The sequence below is a fragment of the Melanerpes formicivorus genome, unplaced genomic scaffold (genome assembly GCF_026170545.1).
Source record: "Melanerpes formicivorus ecotype bairdi unplaced genomic scaffold, bMelFor1.0.p_v2 SCAF_13, whole genome shotgun sequence".
NCBI lineage: Eukaryota > Metazoa > Chordata > Aves > Piciformes > Picidae > Melanerpes > Melanerpes formicivorus.
Genome location: NW_027142365.1, coordinates 15,950,415 through 15,972,563, shown reverse-complemented (window position 1 = coordinate 15,972,563; position 22,149 = coordinate 15,950,415). Strand labels below are relative to the sequence as shown.

At 48.1% G+C, this 22,149-nt stretch overlaps 1 protein-coding gene across 18 annotated transcripts in view; it reads left to right on the top strand.

Annotated features, from left to right (window-relative positions):
* The window catches only part of KIAA1217 (KIAA1217 ortholog), a 484,815-nt gene that overhangs the window by 457,663 nt on the left and 5,003 nt on the right, over positions 1–22,149 (top strand). For 15 of the 18 annotated variants that reach the window (XR_010988310.1, XM_068146315.1, XM_068146324.1 and 12 more), the window contains 7 exons: positions 5,985–6,115; positions 6,878–7,025; positions 10,348–10,849; positions 11,836–12,016; positions 14,000–14,151; positions 14,624–14,770; positions 18,060–18,179. Coding sequence is in view for 17 of the 18 variants with exons in the window: in XM_068146315.1 (XP_068002416.1) it covers positions 5,985–6,115; positions 6,878–7,025; positions 10,348–10,849; positions 11,836–12,016; positions 14,000–14,151; positions 14,624–14,770; positions 18,060–18,179 (1,381 nt within the window). In the remaining variant the exon portion in view is untranslated. The remainder of the gene's footprint in view (positions 1–5,984; positions 6,116–6,877; positions 7,026–10,347; positions 10,850–11,835; positions 12,017–13,999; positions 14,152–14,623; positions 14,771–18,059; positions 18,180–22,149) is intronic. The other 3 variants (XM_068146326.1, XM_068146313.1, XM_068146328.1) reach the window with 1 other exon arrangement.

Here is a 22,149-nt window from a genome sequence, read left to right as displayed (position 1 = left end):
CCAGAGAAGGGCAACAAAGCTGGGGAGAGGCCTTGAGCACAGCCCTGTGAGGAGAGGCTGAGGGAGCTGGGGTTGTTTAGCCTGGAGAAGAGGAGGCTCAGAGGAGACGTTATTGCTCTCTACAACTACCTGAAGGGAGGTTGTAGCCAGGTAGGGGTTGGTCTCTTCTCCCAGACACCCAGCACCAGAACAAGAGGACACAGTCTCAAGCTGCACCAGGGGAAGTTCAGACTCGAGGTGAGGAGAAAGTTCTTCCCAGAGAGAGTTGTTAGCCATTGGAATGTGCTGCCCAGGGAGGTGGTGGAGTCACCTTCCCTGGAGCTGTTCAAGAGGGGATTGGATGTGGCACTTGGTGCCATGGTCTGGTAGTCATGAGGTCTTGGGTGACAGGTTGGACTTGATGATCTTTGAGGTCTTTTCTAACCTTATTGATTCTATGATCTGCTTGGGATCCTCTTGTAGTAGACGTTCTCTACATTTCATCCTCCTTTTGCCTTTCTCTATGCCCTTTCTAATTCCATTCTATTTCTATCTGTGAGATGGGGATGTGGAGAGGGGAGAGCCCTGCAGCAGCTGTATTGGATGTGGGCACATCATGACTTCATGCCATGGCATGGTGATGGCATCCCTTCATGTTCTATGTAAACTTTCCCTTCCAAGTCCAACACCTCACTCACAACAGATGATGATCAGTTCAAAGTTCATTACTGTGTATAAAAACTCAGGGGGCTGAGAGGCTGTTTGGTTTATGTGGGGGTGGGTTTGTTTCTCCTTTTCTAATAAGCATTACTTTACATATATTAGGAGCTAATTTAATCTTTGGGGTTTGCCTGGTCAGTTAGTACCAGGTGGTCCATATGCACCTTCCATTTCCATTCCCCTGAATAATTTAATAACATTTTGAGACTTTGTTTCTTTATTTACTCTATCATTCATCCTCTTTCCTAAAGAATTGATAATATGTTGAAAAGCACCAGCCTTAGCACTGATCCCTGTGGAACCCACCAGCAAACCACACTCACTGAGTTAGCTCTTTGTTGATCCCTTCACTTCACTTCAAGCACTTTATCCATGAGAGAATTTCCTCTTTTATTCCATGGCAACATTGCTTGCTTGAAAGCTTTTACTCAAATACCTTGTTGAAAGCCTTTTGGGCTGTAGATTGTCTCCATGCTTTAATTGTTTCCTTGTGGATTTGTGAGACTTACCTTCTCTTCTCACAAATCACAGCTATTCCTCCCTAACTTATGCATTGGTCCACTGATTATTTAGTCTTTGTTTTGCTATCTATCAATTACATCAGGACCAGGGAAGTGATTGTCCCCCTGTACTCAGCACTGGTGAGGTCACACCTTGAATCCTGGGTTCAGTTTGGGGGCACTCACTCCAAGAAGGACATTGAGGTGATGGAGAATGTCCAGAGAAGGGCAACAAAGTTCATGAAGGGTCTGGAGAAAAGGTCTGGTAAGGAGCAGCTGAGGGAATTGGGGTTGTTTATAGTCTGGAGAAGAGACTGAGGGGAGACCTCACTGCTGTCTACAACTCCCTGAAAGGAGATTGAGGTGAGGTATCAGATGATAGAATGTGAGGAAATGGCCTGAAATTGTGCCAGGGGAGGTTTATGTTGGAGATTAGGAAAAATTTCTTTGCTGCAAGAGTGGTCAGGCATTGGAACAGGCTGCCCAGGGAGGTGGTGGAGTTACAGATCCTGGAGGTGTTAAAAAATGCATAGATGTGGGACTTCAGGACGTGGTTTAATGCCATGGTGGTTTTAAACTGATGGTTGGTCTTGATGTCATAGTATCATAGTATCATTCAGGGTTGGCAGGGACCACAAGGATCATCTAGTTCCAACCCCCCTGCCATGGGCAGGGACACCCCACACTAGATCAGGCTGGCCAGAGCCTCATCCAGCCTGCTCTTAAACACCTCCAGGGACGGGGCCTCGACCACCTCCCTGGACAACCCATTGCAGGGCTTCACCACTCTCATGGTGAAGAACTTCCTCCTCACCTCCAGCCTGAATCTCCCCACCTCCAGCTTCATTCCATTCCCCCTAGTCCTATCACTACCTGAGATCCTGAGCAGTCCCTCCCCAGCCTTCCTGTAGGCCCCCTTCAGATACTGGAAGGCCACAATGAGGTCACCTCGGAGCCTTCTCTTCTCCAGGCTGAACAGCCCCAACTCCTTCAGTCTGTCCTCATAGGAGAGGTGCTCCAGCCCTCTGATCATCCTTGTGGCCCTTCTCTGGACACCTTCCAGCACCTCCAGATCCCTCTTGGAATAGGGGCTCCAGAACTGGACACAGTACTCCAGGTGGGGTCTCACCAGAGCTGAGCAGAGGGGGAGGATCACCTCCCTCGACCTGCTGGCCACACTTCTCCTGATGCAGCCCAGGATCTGATTGGTTTTCTGGGCTGCAAGTGCACACTGAGAGCTCATGTTGAGCTTCTCCTCCACCAGCACCCCCAAGTCTCTCTCCTCAGGGCTGCTTTCCAGCCAGTCCCTGCCCAGCCTGGATTTGTGCCTGGGATTGCCTTGACCCAGATGCAGGACCCTGCACTTGCTCTTATTGAACTTCATGAGGTTGGCTTGTGCCCACCTCTGCAGCCTGTCAGAGGTCTTCTCCAACCAAAGCAATTCTATGATCAGTCTGAGAGTCAGTCTCACCAGAGTGCAGCTCCCTGGATAACTCTGGCCCCCTTTTAAAGAATTATTTGCATCATCTCTGACACTTTCCACCACTCTGGTGCCAAAGCAGTTTTAATCAAGAAGTTAGATGCTTAGCATTAACAGTTCAGCTGTTTCACGCTCAAGTTGCCATTGAACTCCAGGGCAAATAGCAGCTGGCCTGAGTGATTTGTAACTGTTCATTGTGTCATTTTGCCTTGTAACCTGTTCTACTGACACTGCAATCTGAGATGGAGCTTCTGATGCTTTTTGCCTGAAGAAAGATCTCAGCTTAAGCTAAGAGTTTGCCTTGGCTGCCCTGTGTGAAGTGTAGATGCAGAAAAATCATTTCTCTTGTATGAGCCTTCTGAAACCTCAGTAATGGGAGGGAGTGACTTGTTAATTGGGTTTGCTCAGTCCAAGCTATAAAGCCAAATGATGTCCACAGTTGCAGGAAAGAAATGTTTCAGTTGCTGGATCTGCTTCAGGCTTTGGCTCCTGAGGGCTGGAATTTCTTTTCCCTTGTAGTTAGCAACATAGGGCAGTGTGATGTGGTATCCCCTGAGTAATTTCAGGGTCAGTTGTCTGGTTTGATAGTATCACTGCATGGAATCAAAGGGCTTTGTAATGGCCCTTTCATTTCATTTCTGCTCAAAGAACAAAGGGGGAAGAAAGCTATTGTCAGCTACGTGGAAGCCTGTCCTTCATCCCTACGTTTCCGACAGTCATAAACCTACCCTAACAGTGTCCTCTCTTTGTTCCTGTCTCTTTTTTCCCCACACGTGAACAAATTCAAGCTTCTGCCCATAGGGTTTGGGGGGGAGGTGTTGCCTGGTGGATACAAAATATCTGGGAAGCTGCTTTTCCAGGGCTGATCCCCAAAAGGGAGAGGGAACACCCCATGATTCCCAAAGCAGCACTGCCTGGCCTGAGTGCCAGTATCGGAGTAGGGAGGATGCATGATTGTAGAGCGCCTGGAGGGCAGGAGCCTTTGCACTGTAGCTGAATTGTTTTTCCAGCTCTCCCCCCAGGCTGTGTCTGTGGCCTCTCTTGCAAAGTCAGGCAAAGCCGAGCAGGTAGCTGCAGCAGAGGGGGGCAAAGCCGAGCAGGTAACTGCAGCAGCGCAGCCTCTGCCCCTGAAGAGCGAGCACCCTGAGAAGCGTTCCCTTGCTGCCATCGTGTGGTGCACTGCAGAGTTGCCAGCAAGGGTTCTTCTGCTGCTGGAAACTGGGGCTCCCCCAGTTCTCAAGGCACAGAGAAGTGGACTTAAAATGGGAACAGGATCATTTACCTCGGTTTGCTTGTGACCTGTTCAGAAGCAGCTTATGATGCCTCATTCAAAGTTGTTTTATAGCTTCTAAAAGTCTTGGGCTTTGGATTGAGCTGAGCTCTTTGGCTGTGTGCACTTGATGTTCAGGTCCTGATGATACTCTTTCTGTTTCTCTGTGTATCAGGACTGTTCTACTGCCATTTATTGTTCTGTGTGACTGTGCTTCCACTTTACACTCACCTAAATGTGGAGTGGTGCTGCAAGGGATTCTATCCTGTTTATCCCATTACTGGCCACCTACTCCTTTCTTTTCCTCTGCATGTCACCTGTTCACTGAGATGGATCTAGGAAGTGACCTGGCTGAAAAGAAATAATTTTCTGCTGGGTTTTTTTTTTCCCTGCTGGATTTCTCTTGCAGCAGTGGCTGTGCTGGTACAAGGAAAATGCAGAATCATAGAATTGTTTCAGTTGGAAAAGCCTTCAAAGACAGAGTCCTACTGCTGGCCTAACCTGAAGTGCCTTGTCCACACTTTTTTCCTAACCCCTCCAGGGGTGGTGACTCCACCACCTCCCTGGGAATCCTATTCCAGTGCCTGTATGAATGTGGAAAAGCAAGACTTGCAGTTCATAGAATCATAGAACTGCTTCATTTGGAAAAGACCCCACAGCCATTAAACCATGTCCCAAAGTGCCATCTCTATGTGGGTTTTGAATGCCTTCAGGGACACTGACTCCACCACCTCCCTGGGCAGCCTGTCCCAATGCCTGAACACTCTATCAGGAAAGACTTTTTTCCTAATGTCCAACCTAAGCCCCCACCACCCCCATCCCCACCCTGGCACAATTTCAGGCCATTTCCTCTCATTCTACCACTTGATACTAGGGAGAAGAGACCAATCCCCACTTCACTCCAATCTCCTTCCAGGTAGTTGTAGAGAGCAATGAGGTCTCCCTTTTTTCAGTCAACCAGCTTCTACCTTGCTTCTACCTCACAGCAATTGCAAAACCTGAGCAGATGCAAGAAATGAGGCCCAAAATGAGGTTGCAAGGAGTAGCAGATTTGCTTTGCAGTGCAATTAAACTGCTTCTCAGACATTCCTCTTAGTAAATTTGGTGTTTTAAGAGAGGTGGGTTTCTCTTAGAATAAATATTCAAGTGGTGACCCTTTGAAGTTATTCACATGGGTGTTTGTAGAGTTGTGGATGTGGGGAGGGGCCGAGGGGGTTGAGAAACTTTTAAGCTTCCGTGTAGAAACTCCAGCTAAAAGAAATATGGGCTGAACTTTAAATGGAAAAAATAATGGCTGCCCCCCAAACGAAAATGAAGTTTACAAGCCTGAAGGATCGTGAAAATGTGTGTGGTTTATGGGAGAGATGGGAAAAATACTGGGAAAGGTGATGAGTAAGCACCACAAGGAGCCAGAGGAAGAACAGGATGGCATCATTTGGAAAAGAAACACCTGAGGTGATTCATTTATGGCTCCAAATGCTGAGTGAGAGCTGCAGGCTGCATACTTATTGTTTCTGTCTGGCTATTTGTGGAAACAGGACCCTATATCCTGTCTAGCAAGTCCTGGCAGATCAGCAAGGTTTCATCAGGGGGCTAGCAGTGCCAGTTTTTGGGTTGTTACTTCACTGTTGGGCATCCCTTTGCAGGTTATCAGCAACAAGAAATTGCAAGGTACAAACCAGTACTGGATGTAGTGGTACAGTGGGGCTTGCATCCTCAGAGGGCTGGCTGCTAGATGTGTTTTACCACTCCATCTGCCTTTGCAGCTCAGGTGCTCTGAGGTCAATATGCTCTTCTCTAGCCTGGCACACAGATCAGTGTCGTGGGCTAGTTACAAGCCTGTGCCTACACTGTGAGTGTCCAGCACCCTCACCTCCTTTCATGGTACCTTGCTGTTTCTCCAGCCTGTGGTGTCAGGCATAAAGATGCCACAGTTATGGTTTCTGCTTAGGTTTAGTCCATTCGCTTCCATACATCTGGTTGTAAGTTGAAGGTCCTGCTTACATTTTATCTTCTCTTTCTTTTGTTTTGCCAGTGAGCTGGAGGCATTTGTTGAAGACCTGAAGAGGGACTCCAGTGCTTCCAGCAAGACAGTTACCCTGAAAGATGTTGAAGATGGAGCCTTTCTTCTGCGTCAAGTGGGAGAGTCTGTTGCCACCCTGAAAGGTGTGTGCTGCTCCTTTCCACTTTTGGTCCTTTTCTTTTAGCCACAGTGGCTGAGAACACTTTTGCCTTTGATCTGGGACGTTAACTTTCACTTCCAGAAGGATTCCTCCACTACTCTGCACTGGTGAGGCCACATCTGGAATATTGTGTCCAGTTCTGGGCCCCTAGGTTCAAGAATGACAATGAGCTGCTTGAGAGAGTCCAGTGCAGAGGCATGAGGATGATTAGGGGAGTTTCTTCTGTATGAGGAGAGACTGAGGGAGCTGAGAGCTCTTTTAGCTTAGAGCAGAGGAGACTTGAGAGGTGACCTCATTCATGTTTATAAAGATGTAAAGGGTGAGTCCCAAGAGGATGGAGCCAGGCTCTGCTAGGTGGTACCCAATGACAGCCCAAGGGGCAGTGGTGGAACTTGAGGCATAGGAAGTTTCATGTGAATATGAGGAAAAATTTTCCCCCTGAGATGGTGGCAGAGGCCTGGAACAGGCTGCCCAGGGGGGTTGTGGAGTCTCCCTCTCTGGAGCTGTTCAAAACTCGCCTGGATGTGTTCCTGTGTAATGTGGTGTAGGAGCTCCTGCTCTGGCAGGGGGGTTGGACTGGATGAGCTTTCGAGGTCCCTTCCAGCCCCTGAAATTCTGTGATTCTGTGATTCAAAGTTGGGATTAAGGGGTTTGTTGCACCAGCCCTGGAGAGAGGTAGACACTCGACTCTCTAACGTTCACATCCACCCTTTAGCACGGAGCTTCACAGCTGCTGTCTTTGCAGGAGAGTTCCCCACGCTGCAGAACAAGATGCGTGCAATACTGAGGATTGAGGTGGAAGCTGTGAGGTTCCTGAAGGAAGAGCCACACAAGCTGGACAGCTTGCTGAAGCGTGTGCGCAGCATGACTGACATCCTCACCATGCTCAGGAGGTGACTTTCACATTAGCTTCTTCAAAGCAACAGGATTGCCTCCAGCAGGCCTGGAGCGTCTTCCAGGTTTGGGGTTCTTGCCCTCTCTCCTAGGACATTCTGAGAAATGCAGCTTGCTTGCAGTGTTTTATAAATCTTTCCTAGATCCCTCCCAAGGGAAATCAAATTGGCTTTTGCTGTGCTCTGTGCAGCGGTTCTATTCAGACCAACAGCCCCGGTGGTTGAGCTCTTATGATTGAAACTAGTTCCCTCTGAAGGCAACACTTCCAGGTTTGAGAAGTCCCTGGTGGAGAAAGCATACAGGATGGCATCAGTCCCACACCTGAGCTCAGTAACTGCAGGCATTTACAGCAATCTAAGCTAGGAGAAATATTCCCTGACACTGAAATGTGCATCCCCAAAAAATGATGGTAAGGAAAAAACCAAGCAAATACTCCTAATGGATGAAGATAGCCTAAATCTTCTGTGCTGGAGCCAGTGCTGAGGAGGGCAAGGAAGCTGGGAAAGGGCATGGAGGATAAATCTTAAGGAGAGCAACTGAAGGAGCTGGGGATGTTTAGTTTGAAACAGAGGAGGCTGAAGGGAGACTTCATGGCTCTCTACATCTACCTGAAAAGACATTGTGGAGAGGCTGGTGCTGGTCTCTTTTCCCAGGTAATTAGTAGTAGAACAAGAGGGAATATCCTCAAGCTGTGACTGGGTAAGTGTAGACTGGACAGCAGGAAAAAAAATCATAGAAAGAGTGGTAAGGCACTGGAGCAGGCTGCCCAGGGAGGTGTTTGAGTCACCAACCCTGGATGTGCTTAAAGGTGGTCTGGATGTGGTGCTTGGGCCTATGGTTTAGGGGGGAACATTGTAGAGTAGGGTTCTGCATTGGACCTGGTGATCCTGAGGGTCTTTCCAACCTGAATGTTTCTGTGATTCAGTGAAAGAAAGAAACATTTTTCAATGTACTTGTGAACTCTTGCAACTTATCATAGTATCATTCAGGGTTGGAAGGGACCACAAGGATCATCTAGTTCCAACCCCCCTGCCATGGGCAGGGACACCCCACACTAGATCAGGCTGGCCAGAGCCTCATCCAGCCTGGGCTTAAACACCTCCAGGGATGGGGCCTCGACCACTCCCTGGACAACCCATTCCAGGGCTTCACCACTCTCATGGTGAAGAACCTTCTCCTCACCTCTAGCCTGCATCTCCCCACCAGTGGACAGGAATTTCACCTGATATTTCATCTTTCTCTAAGTGCCAGTGCTTAGCTGTGTTTGCCAACACATAGGAGCAGCAAACAACTGCTGATGTACAGGAGGCAGCAGGCATTGCACTCAGGTCCTGCTGCAAACCAGTGAGTCAGGCCAAGCTGTCAGTGGTGGTGGTCAGTCTCAATTTTACTTCAATTATAAGCAAATGTAAGTCATAAACCTATTGTTGCTACCATGATTCTAAGGAATGTAGGGTTGTCATTGTTTCCATATATCCTGGAGCATCTGTAAAATGGATTTGCCAGTTCTGGCAGCTGGATAAAGTAGTCTATGGAACAGGTTTCCTAGGAGCCATCACTTTATTTTTCCATGTAGATAAACATCTATGCCCTTTCTTCTTCATTTCCTTTTCTTAAAACTGACTAGTTGTTTCCTGTCTTAATCTCTTTAAGGGGGAAAAACACCCCAACACAATAAGCCAGGCATGCCACAGCTTTACCAAAAGTCATTTTATGCAGTGAAGTGATTAAGCCTCACAAAGTCTGTGTGAGTACTCGAAAACCTGATGGCATCTGATAGCTAGCTACACTCTGAAGCTCAGCCATTTCACAGCTAGCTGCCAGAAATAGTCAGCCCTTTGTATCCTCATCTCATCCTACCCCAAACTCTCGATAGACAAAACCTTGGTGAAGTATCACTTGAAGGCTTTCTTTTGGCAGTTTCCCAAGTCTTCTGCCTCATATTCTAGCCTGTGCAACTACCGCTTTTTGTGCTGAGAGCCCAGGAACATCCTGCTTAGCTAGATGCAGTGTATAACATTTAAGTCAGCTGATTTCCCTTCTCCCTCTAACATCAGCCCGCTGTAACTCGTGGATCATAGAATGCACTGGGTTGGGAGGGACCCCTAGTGGTTACCTAGGCCAATCCCCCTGCAGTAAGCAGGGATATCATACATTCGATCACCTTGCTCAGCGCCCCCATCAAGACTGACCTCGGATTTGGTCCCAAAGTGCCAGTACACTCCTGGAGATGTGTAAACAGTTGAAAAGGCAAACCCAGCGTAATCAGTGTGGCTATTCTAGAACTCTGAGCCCCTGACTCTGGCAGCAAGCTATATATGTGTATATATATATATATGAGCAGATGTTAGTCAGTTAGAGGGTAGAAAGGCTCTGCAGAGGGACCTCGACCGACTGGACAGATGGGCAGAGTCCAATGGGATGGCATTCAACAAGTCCAAGTGCCGAGTGCTGCACTTTGGCTATGGCAACCCCATGCAGCGCTACAGGCTGGGGTCGGAGTGGCTGAGAGCTCCCAAACAGAGAGGGACCTGGGGGTGCTGATTGACATCTGCCTGAATATGAGCCAGCAGTGTGCCCAGGTGGCCAAGAGGGCCAATGGCATCCTGGCCTGCATTAGGAATAGTGTGGCCAGCAGGAGCAGGGAAGTCATTGTGCCCCTGTACTCTGCACTGCTTAGGCCACACCTTGAGTCCTGTGTCCAGTTCTGGGCTCCTCAGTTTAAGAAGGACATTGAGACACTTGAAGGTGTCCAGAGAAGGGCAACAAGGCTGGGGAGAGGCCTTGAGCATAAGCCCTGTGAGGAGAGGCTGAGGGAGCTGGGATTGTTTAGCCTGGAGAAGAGAAGGCTCAGGGGTGACCTCATTGCCCTCTACAACTACCTGAAAAGTGGTTGTAGCCAGGAGGGGGTTGGTCTCTTCTCCCAGGCACCCAGCACCAGAACAAGAGGACACAGTCTCAAGCTGTGCCAGGGGAGGTTTAGACTCGAGGTGAGGAGGAAGTTCTTCACCGAGAGAGTTGTTAGCCATTGGAATGTGCTTCCCAGGGAGGTGGTTGAGTCACCATCCTTGGAGGTGTTCAAGAGGAGATTGGACATGGCACTTGGTGCCATGGTCTAGTCATGGGGTCTGTGTTGATAGGTTGGACTTGATGATCCTCGAAGTCTCTTCCACCCTTGGTGATACTGTGAGGCAAAGCCACCATTTTGATGTTTTTCACAGAGATGCTTTTCCCTTCCAAAAGTTGATTGTTACTTACTGCTCACAACTTACCTGTGTGCTAACCTTGTGTCATGCTGTTGTGTTCCATTTGGCTGGGCAGACATGTTACAGAAGGACTGCTGAGGGGTGTGGATCCATCCCAAGCCATGCAGTACTCTACCATGGAAAAGGCCACAGCAGCTGATACTCTGAAAAGCCAGGAGGAGCTCAAGCACGCCCAGGGACATGCACAGCAAAGCCTCACAGCAGTCACATCAGAGAACCAGGTGTCATCAGTCAAGTCAGAAGTCATCCCCTTCTCCACAATGACAGTCCATCACGTGCAGAGCTCTCCTGTTGTCATCCATCAGTCCCAGCACTCATCAGCCCTGGTCAACCATGCCCAGGGTTCGCCCACTGCAGCCAGCCACAGTGAAGGCGTGTCGGCGGGTGGCCACCTCTCAGCCACCCCAGCAGCCCCCCTGCAAGAGCCCACAACAGGATCCCAACCTACACAAGCCACGCCAGCACCACAGGTCTCTGTCAATGGCACCACCATGCAAAGCCTTCTCATTGAGGAAATCCACAGCGCAAGCAGCAGGAGCCGAGCTGTATCCATTGAGGTATGGTGTTGTCCTCTCTTTGGCTCTGAGCTCCCAGGCTCACTCTGGAGACTGCAGGCGGCATTCTTCACTTGCATTCTGGGGCTGCATATAGTTACCCCCTTACTCCACTGTGCAGTTCTGGAGATACCCTCTGGGTTTAGATGCAACAGGATAATAACATGTAACCAAAAGGAGGGGACAGCCTCTTCTCACATGTGCCCTGTGACAGGACAAGGCACAATGGATAAAAAATCTACAGCACAGAAAGTTCCACCTCAACATGAGGGAAAACTTCTTCACTGTGAGGGTCACAGAGCACTGGAACAAGCTCCCCAGAGAGGTTGTGGAGTCTCCTTCTCTGGAGAACTTCAAGACCTGTCTGGATGTGTTCCCGTGTGACCTGTGCTAGATTCTATGGTCCTGCTCTGGCAGAGGGGCTGGACCCAAAGATCTCCAAAGGTCCCTTCCAACCCCTAACATCCTGTGAGCCTGTAAACTGTATTTTTTCTTCTTAGTAACCTATATTTCAAAAACATACTGAAAGTCCTTTTTCAGAATACCTTCTTTTTGAACAGTACTCTGATTTTCTGGCAACAATTGCACCAGTGAATGTCAGTCACTCTTTAAATGTCCATATATGTCTTTATGGAGAGGTAAGGGCCAAAGAGTGTGAAGTTCCAGTGGTTTCACACAGACAACCCATAAGTGAGCTCTCATGTCTTGTTATAGAGTGCAGTTGAATCACCAGTGAGGAGTGACCCAGATTTCCATTTTGCCTCTGTTCCTGCAGTGAGCAGTGGCCACTGTCAGTCTGTTGTGTGCCAAGCCCAGTAGGGTCACAACCAGTGTACAATCACTACCAATGTATTTCCTCCAGTGGTTGGTTAGAACTGAAAATAACCTCTCCATGCTGACCTGTAATGTTTACACGTGGGTTTCTTGTGAAGTCAGTCCCCACAGCAGCAATCAGAGAGACAAACAGATGTTTTACTGCTTTTGTCTAGAAAGCTGAGAAGAAATGGGAAGAGAAAAGACAAAATCTCGATCACTATAATGGAAAGGAATTTGAAAAGCTCTTGGAAGAGGCCCAAGCCAACATAATGAAATCAATTCCTAACCTGGAGATGCCTCCCCAGACAGCAGCGCTGCCTAAAGGGGATGCAGTGGACAAGCTAGAAGTCTCAGGTAAGTTTTGCTAGAGTAAATGGTGCTACAGAATTGATTATGTGGAAGAAGAGAGGTTCTTTGTCCTGCTGTCTAGAGTGGTTTCAGTTTACAGCTTTCTGTGTTCTTGGTGGTACCTCTGAGTATGCCCCTGAGGAATAATGCAAGTCCTGTGGAGAGGATGCAGTCATTTTACAGATGCCCCAGTGTGGGTAACCAGCTGAACGTGAATTTCTCTCTCTTGCAGCTGAGAGAGTGAGTTTGTCCTCTGGTGATGAACTCTTCATGAGCAGGAGAGGAAGAGCACACCTTGCTTTTGACAGAGATAAGAGTATCTCATACTATATCTACATTTAGTATACTGTGCTCAGTTTTTCACTTAGTAATTTAGCATTACAGAGAGCTCTGGAAAGAGCCACAAAGAGTTTGAGCAGAAATGATCTTACCATCAGAAACCTAAACAACTCCCAGGGTCCAGCTGGCAGAGTAGAAGAGCCTGACACAGCCTCAGGAGTGGGCAGTTATGCAACAACTTACCCAGAGGGAATACTTAGCCCTAAACAGCTGGGTAATCCCAAAAGCAGGAGGTTTTATCTGTCTGGGTTCTATTTATTCCAGCTGTTTATGTAACAGTGAGTAGCTGCAGGAAGGTTGTCCTCTTGCCCTTGAAAACACACACTGTCAACAGCACTGTGAAACTGGTGGCTCTTACCATGTGTGGTGCTGAGCCTGTGACCAGAAAAACAGAGGTCACAAGCAGGGTAATGCTGCTTCTGGGAAAGAAACTGCTGACCCAGGACAGCAGGGAAGGGGAAGTGGCAGCTGGGTAGGGAAGCATGGTGGAAAGAGAATGCCAGTTGGAGAAAAGTGGTTTTCTCTTGGAAGACTCTCCTGGGAAATCAAGGGCTGGCTCTGCTCAGTTGTTGTTCTTGGTATGTGAATCTTCAGGGATTAGCAAAACATATCTAGGGCTCTTATATGGTAATTCAAGGGCAAACTGTGAATTCCTGGAGAACTTAGTATCTCCCCTATGAAGAGAGACTTGAGAGCCCTGGGGCTGTTTAGTCTGGAGAGGAGAAGGCTGAGAGGGGATCTGATCAATGTCTATCAATATCTGAAGGGTGGGTGTCAAGTGGACCCTGGAACATGGAAGGTTTCAGCTCAACACGAGGAGAAACTTCTTTACAGTGAGGGTGACAGAGCCCTGGAACAGGCTGCCCAGGGGTGTTGTGGAGTCTTCTTCTCTGGAGACTTTCAAAACCCACCTGGATGCATTCCTGTTGGACTCGATCTCTTGAGGTCCCTTCCAACCTCTAATGTACTGTGATACTGTAAGTAAAATGAAAGTAAATGCTGCCTTAGAAAAGGCACAAATGCTGCCTTTCCCTGCTGAGGGGTAAGAGGACTCATTGAACTGCAGAGGTGGCACCTCTACAGCAGCATTTGTATTTTCCCTCTCAGCCTTTGCCTGAATTTAGCTAGTTTTGTCTGACTGACAAAACTCTTCAGCTCCTGTCCTAGCACCTTGCCAGCAGCACCTTCCATGCATAAGCAGAATCATGTGCTAGTTGCTTCAGACTTGCTGAGAACAAGCAGGTCCCATGTTTGGTGTCTTTGGTGTCCACATGTGTGGCCATGCTTTCAAAGGAGACTCCCAGGCCCTATCTGTAGGCAGGCCCCCAGCTGACCCTGCACCTTACGTGCCCCGTTACAGTGACTGAGTTACCAGTGTGTGCTCTGCTCTCACACCTGTACACCCAGGGCTGAAATCCAGCCATAGTGGCATGGAGGACAGGAGCTCTGCTGCAGAGTTCTGGATGAAGTGACCCAGTTTCTCTGAGCAAGAACAACACTGCTGTCTTTGGTTCAAAGGAATTCCGTTTGAATCCCAAACATGTTTCTGGTCTTTAAGACTGTTTTTCTCCTTTCCAACTGAGACAGGGATGCAAACACTTTTTCTCCCCCCTCCACCTATGGTCATTTTGTCCTGCTCTTTACTTGCAGAAGTTCCTGATGGAGAACAGGATAATGACAAGTTGACCAAGTCTCCACCTCCTCCACCTCCACGGCGCAGTTACCTGCCAGGGTCAGGACTAACCACAACAAGATCAGGAGAAGTCGTCTATGCAGCCAGAAAAGAGGCTGCTGTTGTCAAGGTTGGATGATGCAGACTCTAAGCAGTCAGACTGTTGATGAGTGGCTGGCACAGAGAAACGTTCCCAGTCTTGGGCTGGGTCTATAAACCACAAAATAAGTTAAGGCAGAGCTACATCCAGGAGTGCTACTGGAACTGCTTATCAGGGAGCACCACTGCTAGGTCAAATGACCCAGAAAGGTTTGATCAGTTCTGTTGACAGGAGTCTTGCTGCTCTTATCTCCTAAGCAATGGAGAAGGCAAGTCACAGGATGCTTTTAAAAGAAGTGGAGGGAAGCCCTGGTTAGGAAGCCTTTTAACCAGTGGCCACACTATCACTTCAGCAACACCAGCTGCTTTTGAGCTGATGGGGGAGCAGTCTGCTTAGAAAGAGGGGCCTTGCAACAGGGGAATTGCAGTAGTGTTGAATTTTCTCTGTTTGCTTTGCATCTGGAGGACTCCACTAAAGCCTGTGCTTTTTCATCTGATTGTAGGAATGCAGTGAAGATGCTGGGCAAGTCGAACAACCCAAAGCCTCCAAAGAGGAGCAGGCATTGCCTCGGAGCGCAGGGCACGCTGTAGCATCAGCTGCAAAAGATGACGAGGAAGAGGAAGGAGATAAAATCATGGCTGAATTACAGGTATGCCTTTGGCTTGCACATGGAGGCAGCTGTGCCAGGTATCCCTTCTAAGACCTCAGCACAGTGTCTAGCCCACAGCATGAAGGCAAGTAGGTGTGCCAATCTCACCAGGTCCCCACTTGCTGCACTCTTCAGTACACGTTTTGTAAGCACCACCCAAATTTTGTTCAAGAGGTCTGGAGCTGAGGGAGTCGTCAAGAATGCAGTGGCTGCTACTGGAGAATCTTACATGTGCAGATGGGAAAAGTAAAATACTGGTGTGCATTTGGTGGGATTGTCCCTGGCCTATCACTTCTCACTTAGTACCAGCCTGCCGAGGTGCTGGGTGCCTCTCACTTGTGTTAATGTTAGTGGGAACAAAGAATACAGGGTCTGCTCCTGGCAGGTGGTGCTCACTTCTTCTGTGCCATAGTCCAGTGTTTCCTGGAGTGTTCAGATGTTGAAACATTTCCTGTTCCCTCTGGTGTATGACCAGTGGCACAGAAGTAATGCTGTCACGCTGGCCCTTCACTTGGTAGCACACAGAGGCTGCTGTAGTTCAGTGGCAGCGATGCTGCGCTAGAAGCCAGCTGTTCCCGGCATCGCCAGTGGGCTCCATCTTCCCAGGGGCACCTTCTGTCCTCTTCCCTGCCCACGGGGGAAGGGGGTGTGGATCAGCTTCTGTGGCTGTAGCTTCTGATGTTAGGGTGTTTCAGAGCACTCTCACCATATGAGATGGTCCCTGTTGTCCCCCTGCCAAGAGGTTGGTTTGGTGCTGCCCAGGAAGCATTTGCAGCACAGGAGATGTGGATCTGGAGCAGTAATGGTTACGTGTGATGAGTGCAGCCTCCCCTTTGCTTAGCTCTCATACATGAGTGCTTCAGATGGTGTGGTTTGTGTGGAGCAGTAGCAGTGGCTTACCCATATCCCATTTGTGTGATAATGGCTAATGCAGCAGCAGAACTGGGGACGCTGAAACTGTCTCATGATCTCCTGTCTCTAGGAAAGCAACCTGGCTGCCTTGCAACTGGTAGCAATGAAATAGAGGTTAAGGCCTAGAAAGGGGGCTTAGGAGACCTAAGGAAGAGAAATAGCCATAGTAACTCAACAGGGAATGAGTGTTTAAATGGTATTTTGGGGACAAGCAAGGCTCATTTTAAACCAATACCAAAATATTAGGTGTGTTTTAGAAGGTTGGCAGAGCATCATGGGTTAGAAAGGGCAAACTGATTGATCCTGGAGCTACAGGTTCATTAGTCTGGTACCAGTCACAGGCAGAGTAATGGGAAGTGGGGTACATGATTCAGCAGTGAAGAGCTAAAGGAGAGATGTAAACATTTCTGCTAGTGGACGCAGTCCTGTCAACCCAAACAACACCCTTTGGTCAGGTACAGCAGATTTGGCTGCTGAAAGGGAATTGTGTACCTAGAGACATTTCTGTAAAGAATTTGCTCAATGATAAAACATTCTGATGGAACTCTGCCACCACAGAGCATACAAGAAACAAGCAACCCGGTCACAGAATGATTGAGAGCTGGCTGACTCTGAAAGTGCAGCTGGTTATAGTCAGGTCCCCACTGGGATCAGTTACAGTGTCATTCTCTGGAAAAACACTTAAAATCCTTACTGTCTGCATCAGCTTCATTCAGACTAGTGGGGTATGAGAGCAGGGAGATGATGGCAGACACTTACTAGTCATCATGCAGTCACTGAAATAGAAAGTCCATGTGAAAAACAACAAAATGTGGGCCAGACCACAGCTGCCTGTCCTGGAAAGAAAGAGGAGCTGCAGTCACAAGTTGACAGGAGCTCCCAAGCCAGTGCTGTGGCCATGAAGTCAGTGTCTGCTTTGGGTGGTGTTTTTAGCTCTCTGTGCAGGATCAGAGGGATCAGCATTGAGCTGCTCCATGGTTATGTGTCTGTGTGCCCCCCCCCCAACAAAAGGCTGTTAATGGTGTGAAGGGTCAGAAACATCTTGAGCACAACGTGGTGTCTCTTCCATGGGCAGCACCTTTCCATCTAGCAGAACAAAGGCATGATAATAATAATAATCAGCTGCTGTAGCACAAACTGTGTTTGGAGAATTACAGCTTGTGGGGAACAAAGGAGGGAGATAAACCAAGTACCAAGGGAAATAGTGGATCCTTCATCACTTAAAGTCTGAAGGGCTTTGAGGATGCCTTTGTGGATGGTATACCTCACCCAGAACCACACCACTGGTCTGACAGGTGGGTAAGCTGGGCAGAGTCCCTGTTGTGTATCATGAGGAGCAAGGCTGCTTTTTCTAACAGTTCCATGTCATCTTAGGTACTCTGGTCCATAAGCACATACAAGTAGGGTGTAATGGAAAGCAGAAGCAGCTCTACACCCCAGTTTTTGCACTGGACTTTTGGATATTGTTACTTTCCTCACTTTGCATCAACATGCTCTACCTACGAGGAAGACAATGTCCAAAGAACAGTCCTGGTTCTTAGGTGTAATCAGAGCTATTGATTGTGTCAGGGTGGCCAGGAACTGAAGCATTTCCCCACTACATGGTATAAGAATATAATCTTCTTGCATGTCATGGTGTGTTTGAGTCCTGCCAGCACTCTTCCCTCGCTCCTCTGGCTGGCACAGATGTACATCTGACTGAAGGCCAACCGAGCCAGTAGAGGCCTTCAGACATGCCAGTGATGCACACGGTGATGCAGTGATGCACATGGTGATGCAGATGGATAGAGAAATCCTAAGAAAATGGAAAGAAGATAGCACAAAAAAGGGCTGACAACTCCAGGCCATGCCCGAAGGTGCATGTGGTGGGAGGCCAGCGTTGCACAACCCCCTAGGTTGGAACCATCACCATCTGGAGCCTTAATGAAGACTGTGGCAAAGACACATCTCCAAGTCCACAGTCTTAATAACAATTTGTGTGGGGAGAAGGAGAGCTATGTAGCACTTCCATGATTATCAACCAGCAGGAAATAAGCATTGTCACAAGCCCAAAGTTTCTCATGGAGCTCTTAGTTGAGTATAAATGATTTGCAGCACCTCTGTGTGACTTCACCTCCCTCTCTGTTAGAAATCCAGCGCATCTCCCCACAGGGAACGTTGTGGTCAGCGTGATGAGTTAGAGTCAGTCCTGGCAAACTGGAAAGGTTGCCCCTTGTAGTCTGATAGGTTCCTAAGGTGATAGAGGTTTTGAGGTGGTAACTAACATTGCTGAGCTGTGACTTTAAAAAACAAATGCTCCTTTTGTAGCTGGTCATCTCCAGACATTTCTGTGCAAAAGCTCTTGGTCTCCTGATAACCTGCAGTGTTTATTTCCTAGGCTTTCCAGAAGTGCTCTTTTATGGATGTAAACTCAAACAGTCATGCTGAACAGTCCAGAAATGATACACATGTTAAAGACATAAGGCCTGGGACTTTAATGCATCACAAGGAAAAGAAGGTAACAAGTGGCATGTGTAACCATGCCACCCGGTCTTGGCATAACCTTCTTTCCTTCAAAACTAATCTTATATCTTGTGTCCTGTTCTCTCTAACCCCTGCCCACCACTGCCCAGTGGTTTCCTTCTCTTTATCTCAGTATGGCTCAGAAACACTCATACAGAGCTTTACATCAATGTGCTATGTGACTCCTCAGCAATTATGCAATGAAGGTTTCTGTGAGATCAAAATTAAAAGAGGATCTATCAGCTTCTGCCAAGGAGATGCTCTAAGTCCTTAGAACCTCCTCCCAGTGCTGTTCTGGCAGTGGGTGGTGAAGCAGCTCTCCTGTGGTTCCTTTCAGTCTCAGGAGACACTTTAAAGAACTTCTGCTTTATTTTGCTTCATGTGTTGGATACAGAAATAATTATGAGATATTTAGAAGTCCCATTCAATATATTGGAGGACAGAGCCAAGGTGGGTGGGCTGAATTTGCCCTCACTCTGAAAGCTAATGCCCAAGATTCTCTCTTTGGGCACAGGACTTAGACAAGGAGCCACATACCTGGGGCTATAGCCAAGTGTGGATGAATTTCAGCACTGCATCTGAACTAGAGCTGCCAGTGGAGTTGATTTGTCTTAGTGGGCAGCCAATGTGCCTGATGAAAAGGACAAATATTTCTGCCTTTGGAGAGCTCTTTTTCAAGTGTAAGAGCAGTGAAAGGAATCTCTGCTGGGTTTAGGGGGTTGTGCAGGCATGACAGCTTGACTGCCCAGTGCCAGTTTGCAGTGAAGTGGAGTGTACTGAGGAACAAGAAACAGCTCTTGAGCTTCCCATGCATTCTCTGTGTGTGTGTGTGTGTGTGCAAACTGGAAGTGACTTGGAGCAGAAATACCACCTCTGGTATCATGATGCCATGAGTAGCTCCCCAAGGATTTTATAGGAGGGTTTGCATTTAAACTTCATTTAAGAGAAACTGAGGCAGCAAGACAGAAATGATTAAGGGAGTGGAACATCTTCCTTATGAGGACAGACTGAGAGAGCTGGGGCTTGGAGAAGAGGAGACTATGGGGTGACCTCATTCATGTTTATAAATGTATGCAGGGTGAGTGCCAAGAGGCTGGAGCCAGGCTCTGCTTGGTGATGCCCAATGCCAGGACAAGGGGCAATGGTGGAAGTTGAGGCATAGGAAGTTCCATGGAAACAGGAGGAAGAATTATTTCCCTGTGAGGGTGACAGAGCACTGGAACAGGCTGCCCAGGGGGGTTGTGGAGTCTCCCCCTCTGAAGATATTAAGACCTGCCTGGATGAGTTCCTGTGTGACCTGGTATAGGTGATCCTGCTTTGGCAGGGGGGTTGGACTGGATGAACTCTCGAGGTCCCTTCCAGGCCCTAACATTCTGTGATTCTGTGAAAGCTCCTTTGCCAGGTCCCTAAGGCAGAGGAGGACTTACCTGTCCTAACCACAGTGAGCTGCATCTGCACATGGCACTGCAGCTGTAAACCACAAGCTGATGCCTAGACAAGATGACACCTAGATAGCGGTGTCTGATGTCTCATTAGCATCAAAATCCACAACTCCCTTAGAAGATTTTGTTGCCAGGTCAGAGCATTGCACATATGGACGTGGCTTGGAGCTGCCCAAACAGCATTAAAGCTGCAAACAGCTGGCTGGGTGAAGGTATGAGTTCATGGATATGACTAAAAGGGGGGGAAATGGCTTTGTTGTGCTGTGTGTGGCAGTGTTATAGAGCAAAACATGTGTGACTGTGTCTCTGCAGGTCCTCATTACTACTCAGAATGAGAGGATCGTGTTGTTACGTGAAAGCCTGGGTCACCACTCAGGACAGTGCACATCCTGTAGCACAAATGTTTCTTTGAATGGTGCTGCCAAGTGACTGCCATAATTCATTGGAATTGCTGTTCATTGGAATAACACAGAGGCCAGGAAGTGAAGGTTAATGAGAGCAGGGCAGAGTGTTTATTGGCTTGAAATGTGGAGCCTTATGATCATGATAAACTCACAGAGGAAGTGAATTTTCTTGTGATTTGCTTTTTTTAGTAGAAAGGCAGCAGTTCCTAAAAGGACATATTTGGTACCATGACACCACAGGATGTTGCTTGGAACAAGTGGAACTTGCTAAAAAGGTTATAGAGAAATGGGACCTCAGTCAGTGGGTCAGCAAGTGCCACTGAATGGCCTGGGAGCTCTGACCCATGATGGCAGTGGAAGGTGGGCCTGGGGCTAGAGTGATTACAAGCTCTGCTGCATTGCTCTGATAGCAGCTCCCAACATGAAGTGCAGGCACTGTCAGCCTGCCCATGGATGTGGCTGCTTTGGGTGACAGCTCCTCCTTGTGTGGAAAGAAGAGGGAGGTCAGGGTGTCCATGGAACTGCTGCTTTGCAGAGATGAACTGTGACTCTAGTCCATCATGGGCTGCCTTGCTCCTACATTTTGATTGTGTGTGAGGTTTTTCTGTGTAAATCCTCAGACAGCAGCTAAGAAAGCATCACCTGAGATGTAGAGACCACACCTTGTGAAGTTGTGTGGGCAGTGCCTGCTGTAGTCAACCTGCACCTTTCCATACCAGCATTCCTTCACCTCAGCTGGGACAGCAGCTCTCCTCTTCACTCTTCACTCATCTGAAAGTATTGTCTCTTCTTCTGGTGTGTTAGGGATCAACTTCTAGTCTCAAGCCCTCTAGTCTTCACTTCAGGACATGGTTTAGTGGTGTTGGGTTGATGGTTGGGCTCGTTCTTAGAGGTCTTTTCCAACCTTAATGATTCTGTGATAAGTAACATCAGCAGTAGCACTTCTGGCCCAGTGCCTGCAGGCACTCGAGGCCAGTTTCATTTCCTTCTTGGCAAGCTTTTGACAGCAGATTTTTCTCTTGTCTCCTCAGGTCATTCCCTCTACCATGTGTTTACCCTAAGCTGTCACTAGCACTTACCAAACCAGGCCCCAGAGAAAAGTAGCATCCAGCTAGGGGTTTGGACTTGATGATCTCTTTGGGTCCCTTCCAACCCCTGGCAGCCTGTGTGATTGTGAAACAGTCTCTCCTGAGGACCTCAGTGGCAAAAGAACTTAAAAGCTGAGATAGAAAGCTAAAGTATAGAGAGATGATGTGTCAGAGATGACACCAGCCCTCTGAGACAAGGCTGAGGCCTTCTGAATTTGGAGTTTCACTACTTCAGCTGTAAAAATATCCATATTCATTTTCATGCCTTATATCATATATACAAAATTGGTTGTTATTTGTTTGAGATGGAGGCAAAGAAGCAGTCTGTGACCACGAGACTACATCATGAGGTGTAACCAGGCACAGGAAATGAGCAGGGTATTTGGCATTGCAGGTTTCTACCTAGGTGTAGGAGCAGGACAGATGGAGTGACTACCTCTGTGTTCCCAGATGTTCACGAAGTGAGCAGGAACTGACTCCCACTAAGAGTTTCTATCTGGAAGTCAGTGCCAGTATGTTTTTTGCACTGTTGGGATCTTAACTGCTTTGAGTGAGTGGGTGATTGGATACGAGGAAAAAATTGTGGGTGAGTTGATTGCCCAGGGAGGTGGTGGAGTCACTGTCCCTGGAGGTGTTCAAGAGGAGATTGGATGTAGCTCTTGGTGCCATGGTCCAGTAGTCATGAGGTGTTGGGTGACAGGTTGGACTTGGTGATCTTTGGAGTCTTTTCCAACCTTATTGATTCTATGATACTAGAAAACCATTGTGGATGATTTAGACTGGATATGAGGAAAAACAAATCTGTATTGAAAGAGGGGCCAAGCATTGGCCTGGGCTGCCCAGGGAGGTGCTGGAGTCATCGTCCCTAGAGGTGTTCAAGAGACATGGAGACAGGGTACTTTGGGCCATGGTGTAGTGGGCAGGGTGGTGTTGGGTTGATGGTTGGACTTGCTGATTTTAGAGGTCTTTTCCAACCATCATAATTCTAGGACTTCTCTGTGTCATGTTTGGAGTTGCTTCTATAAATGTAC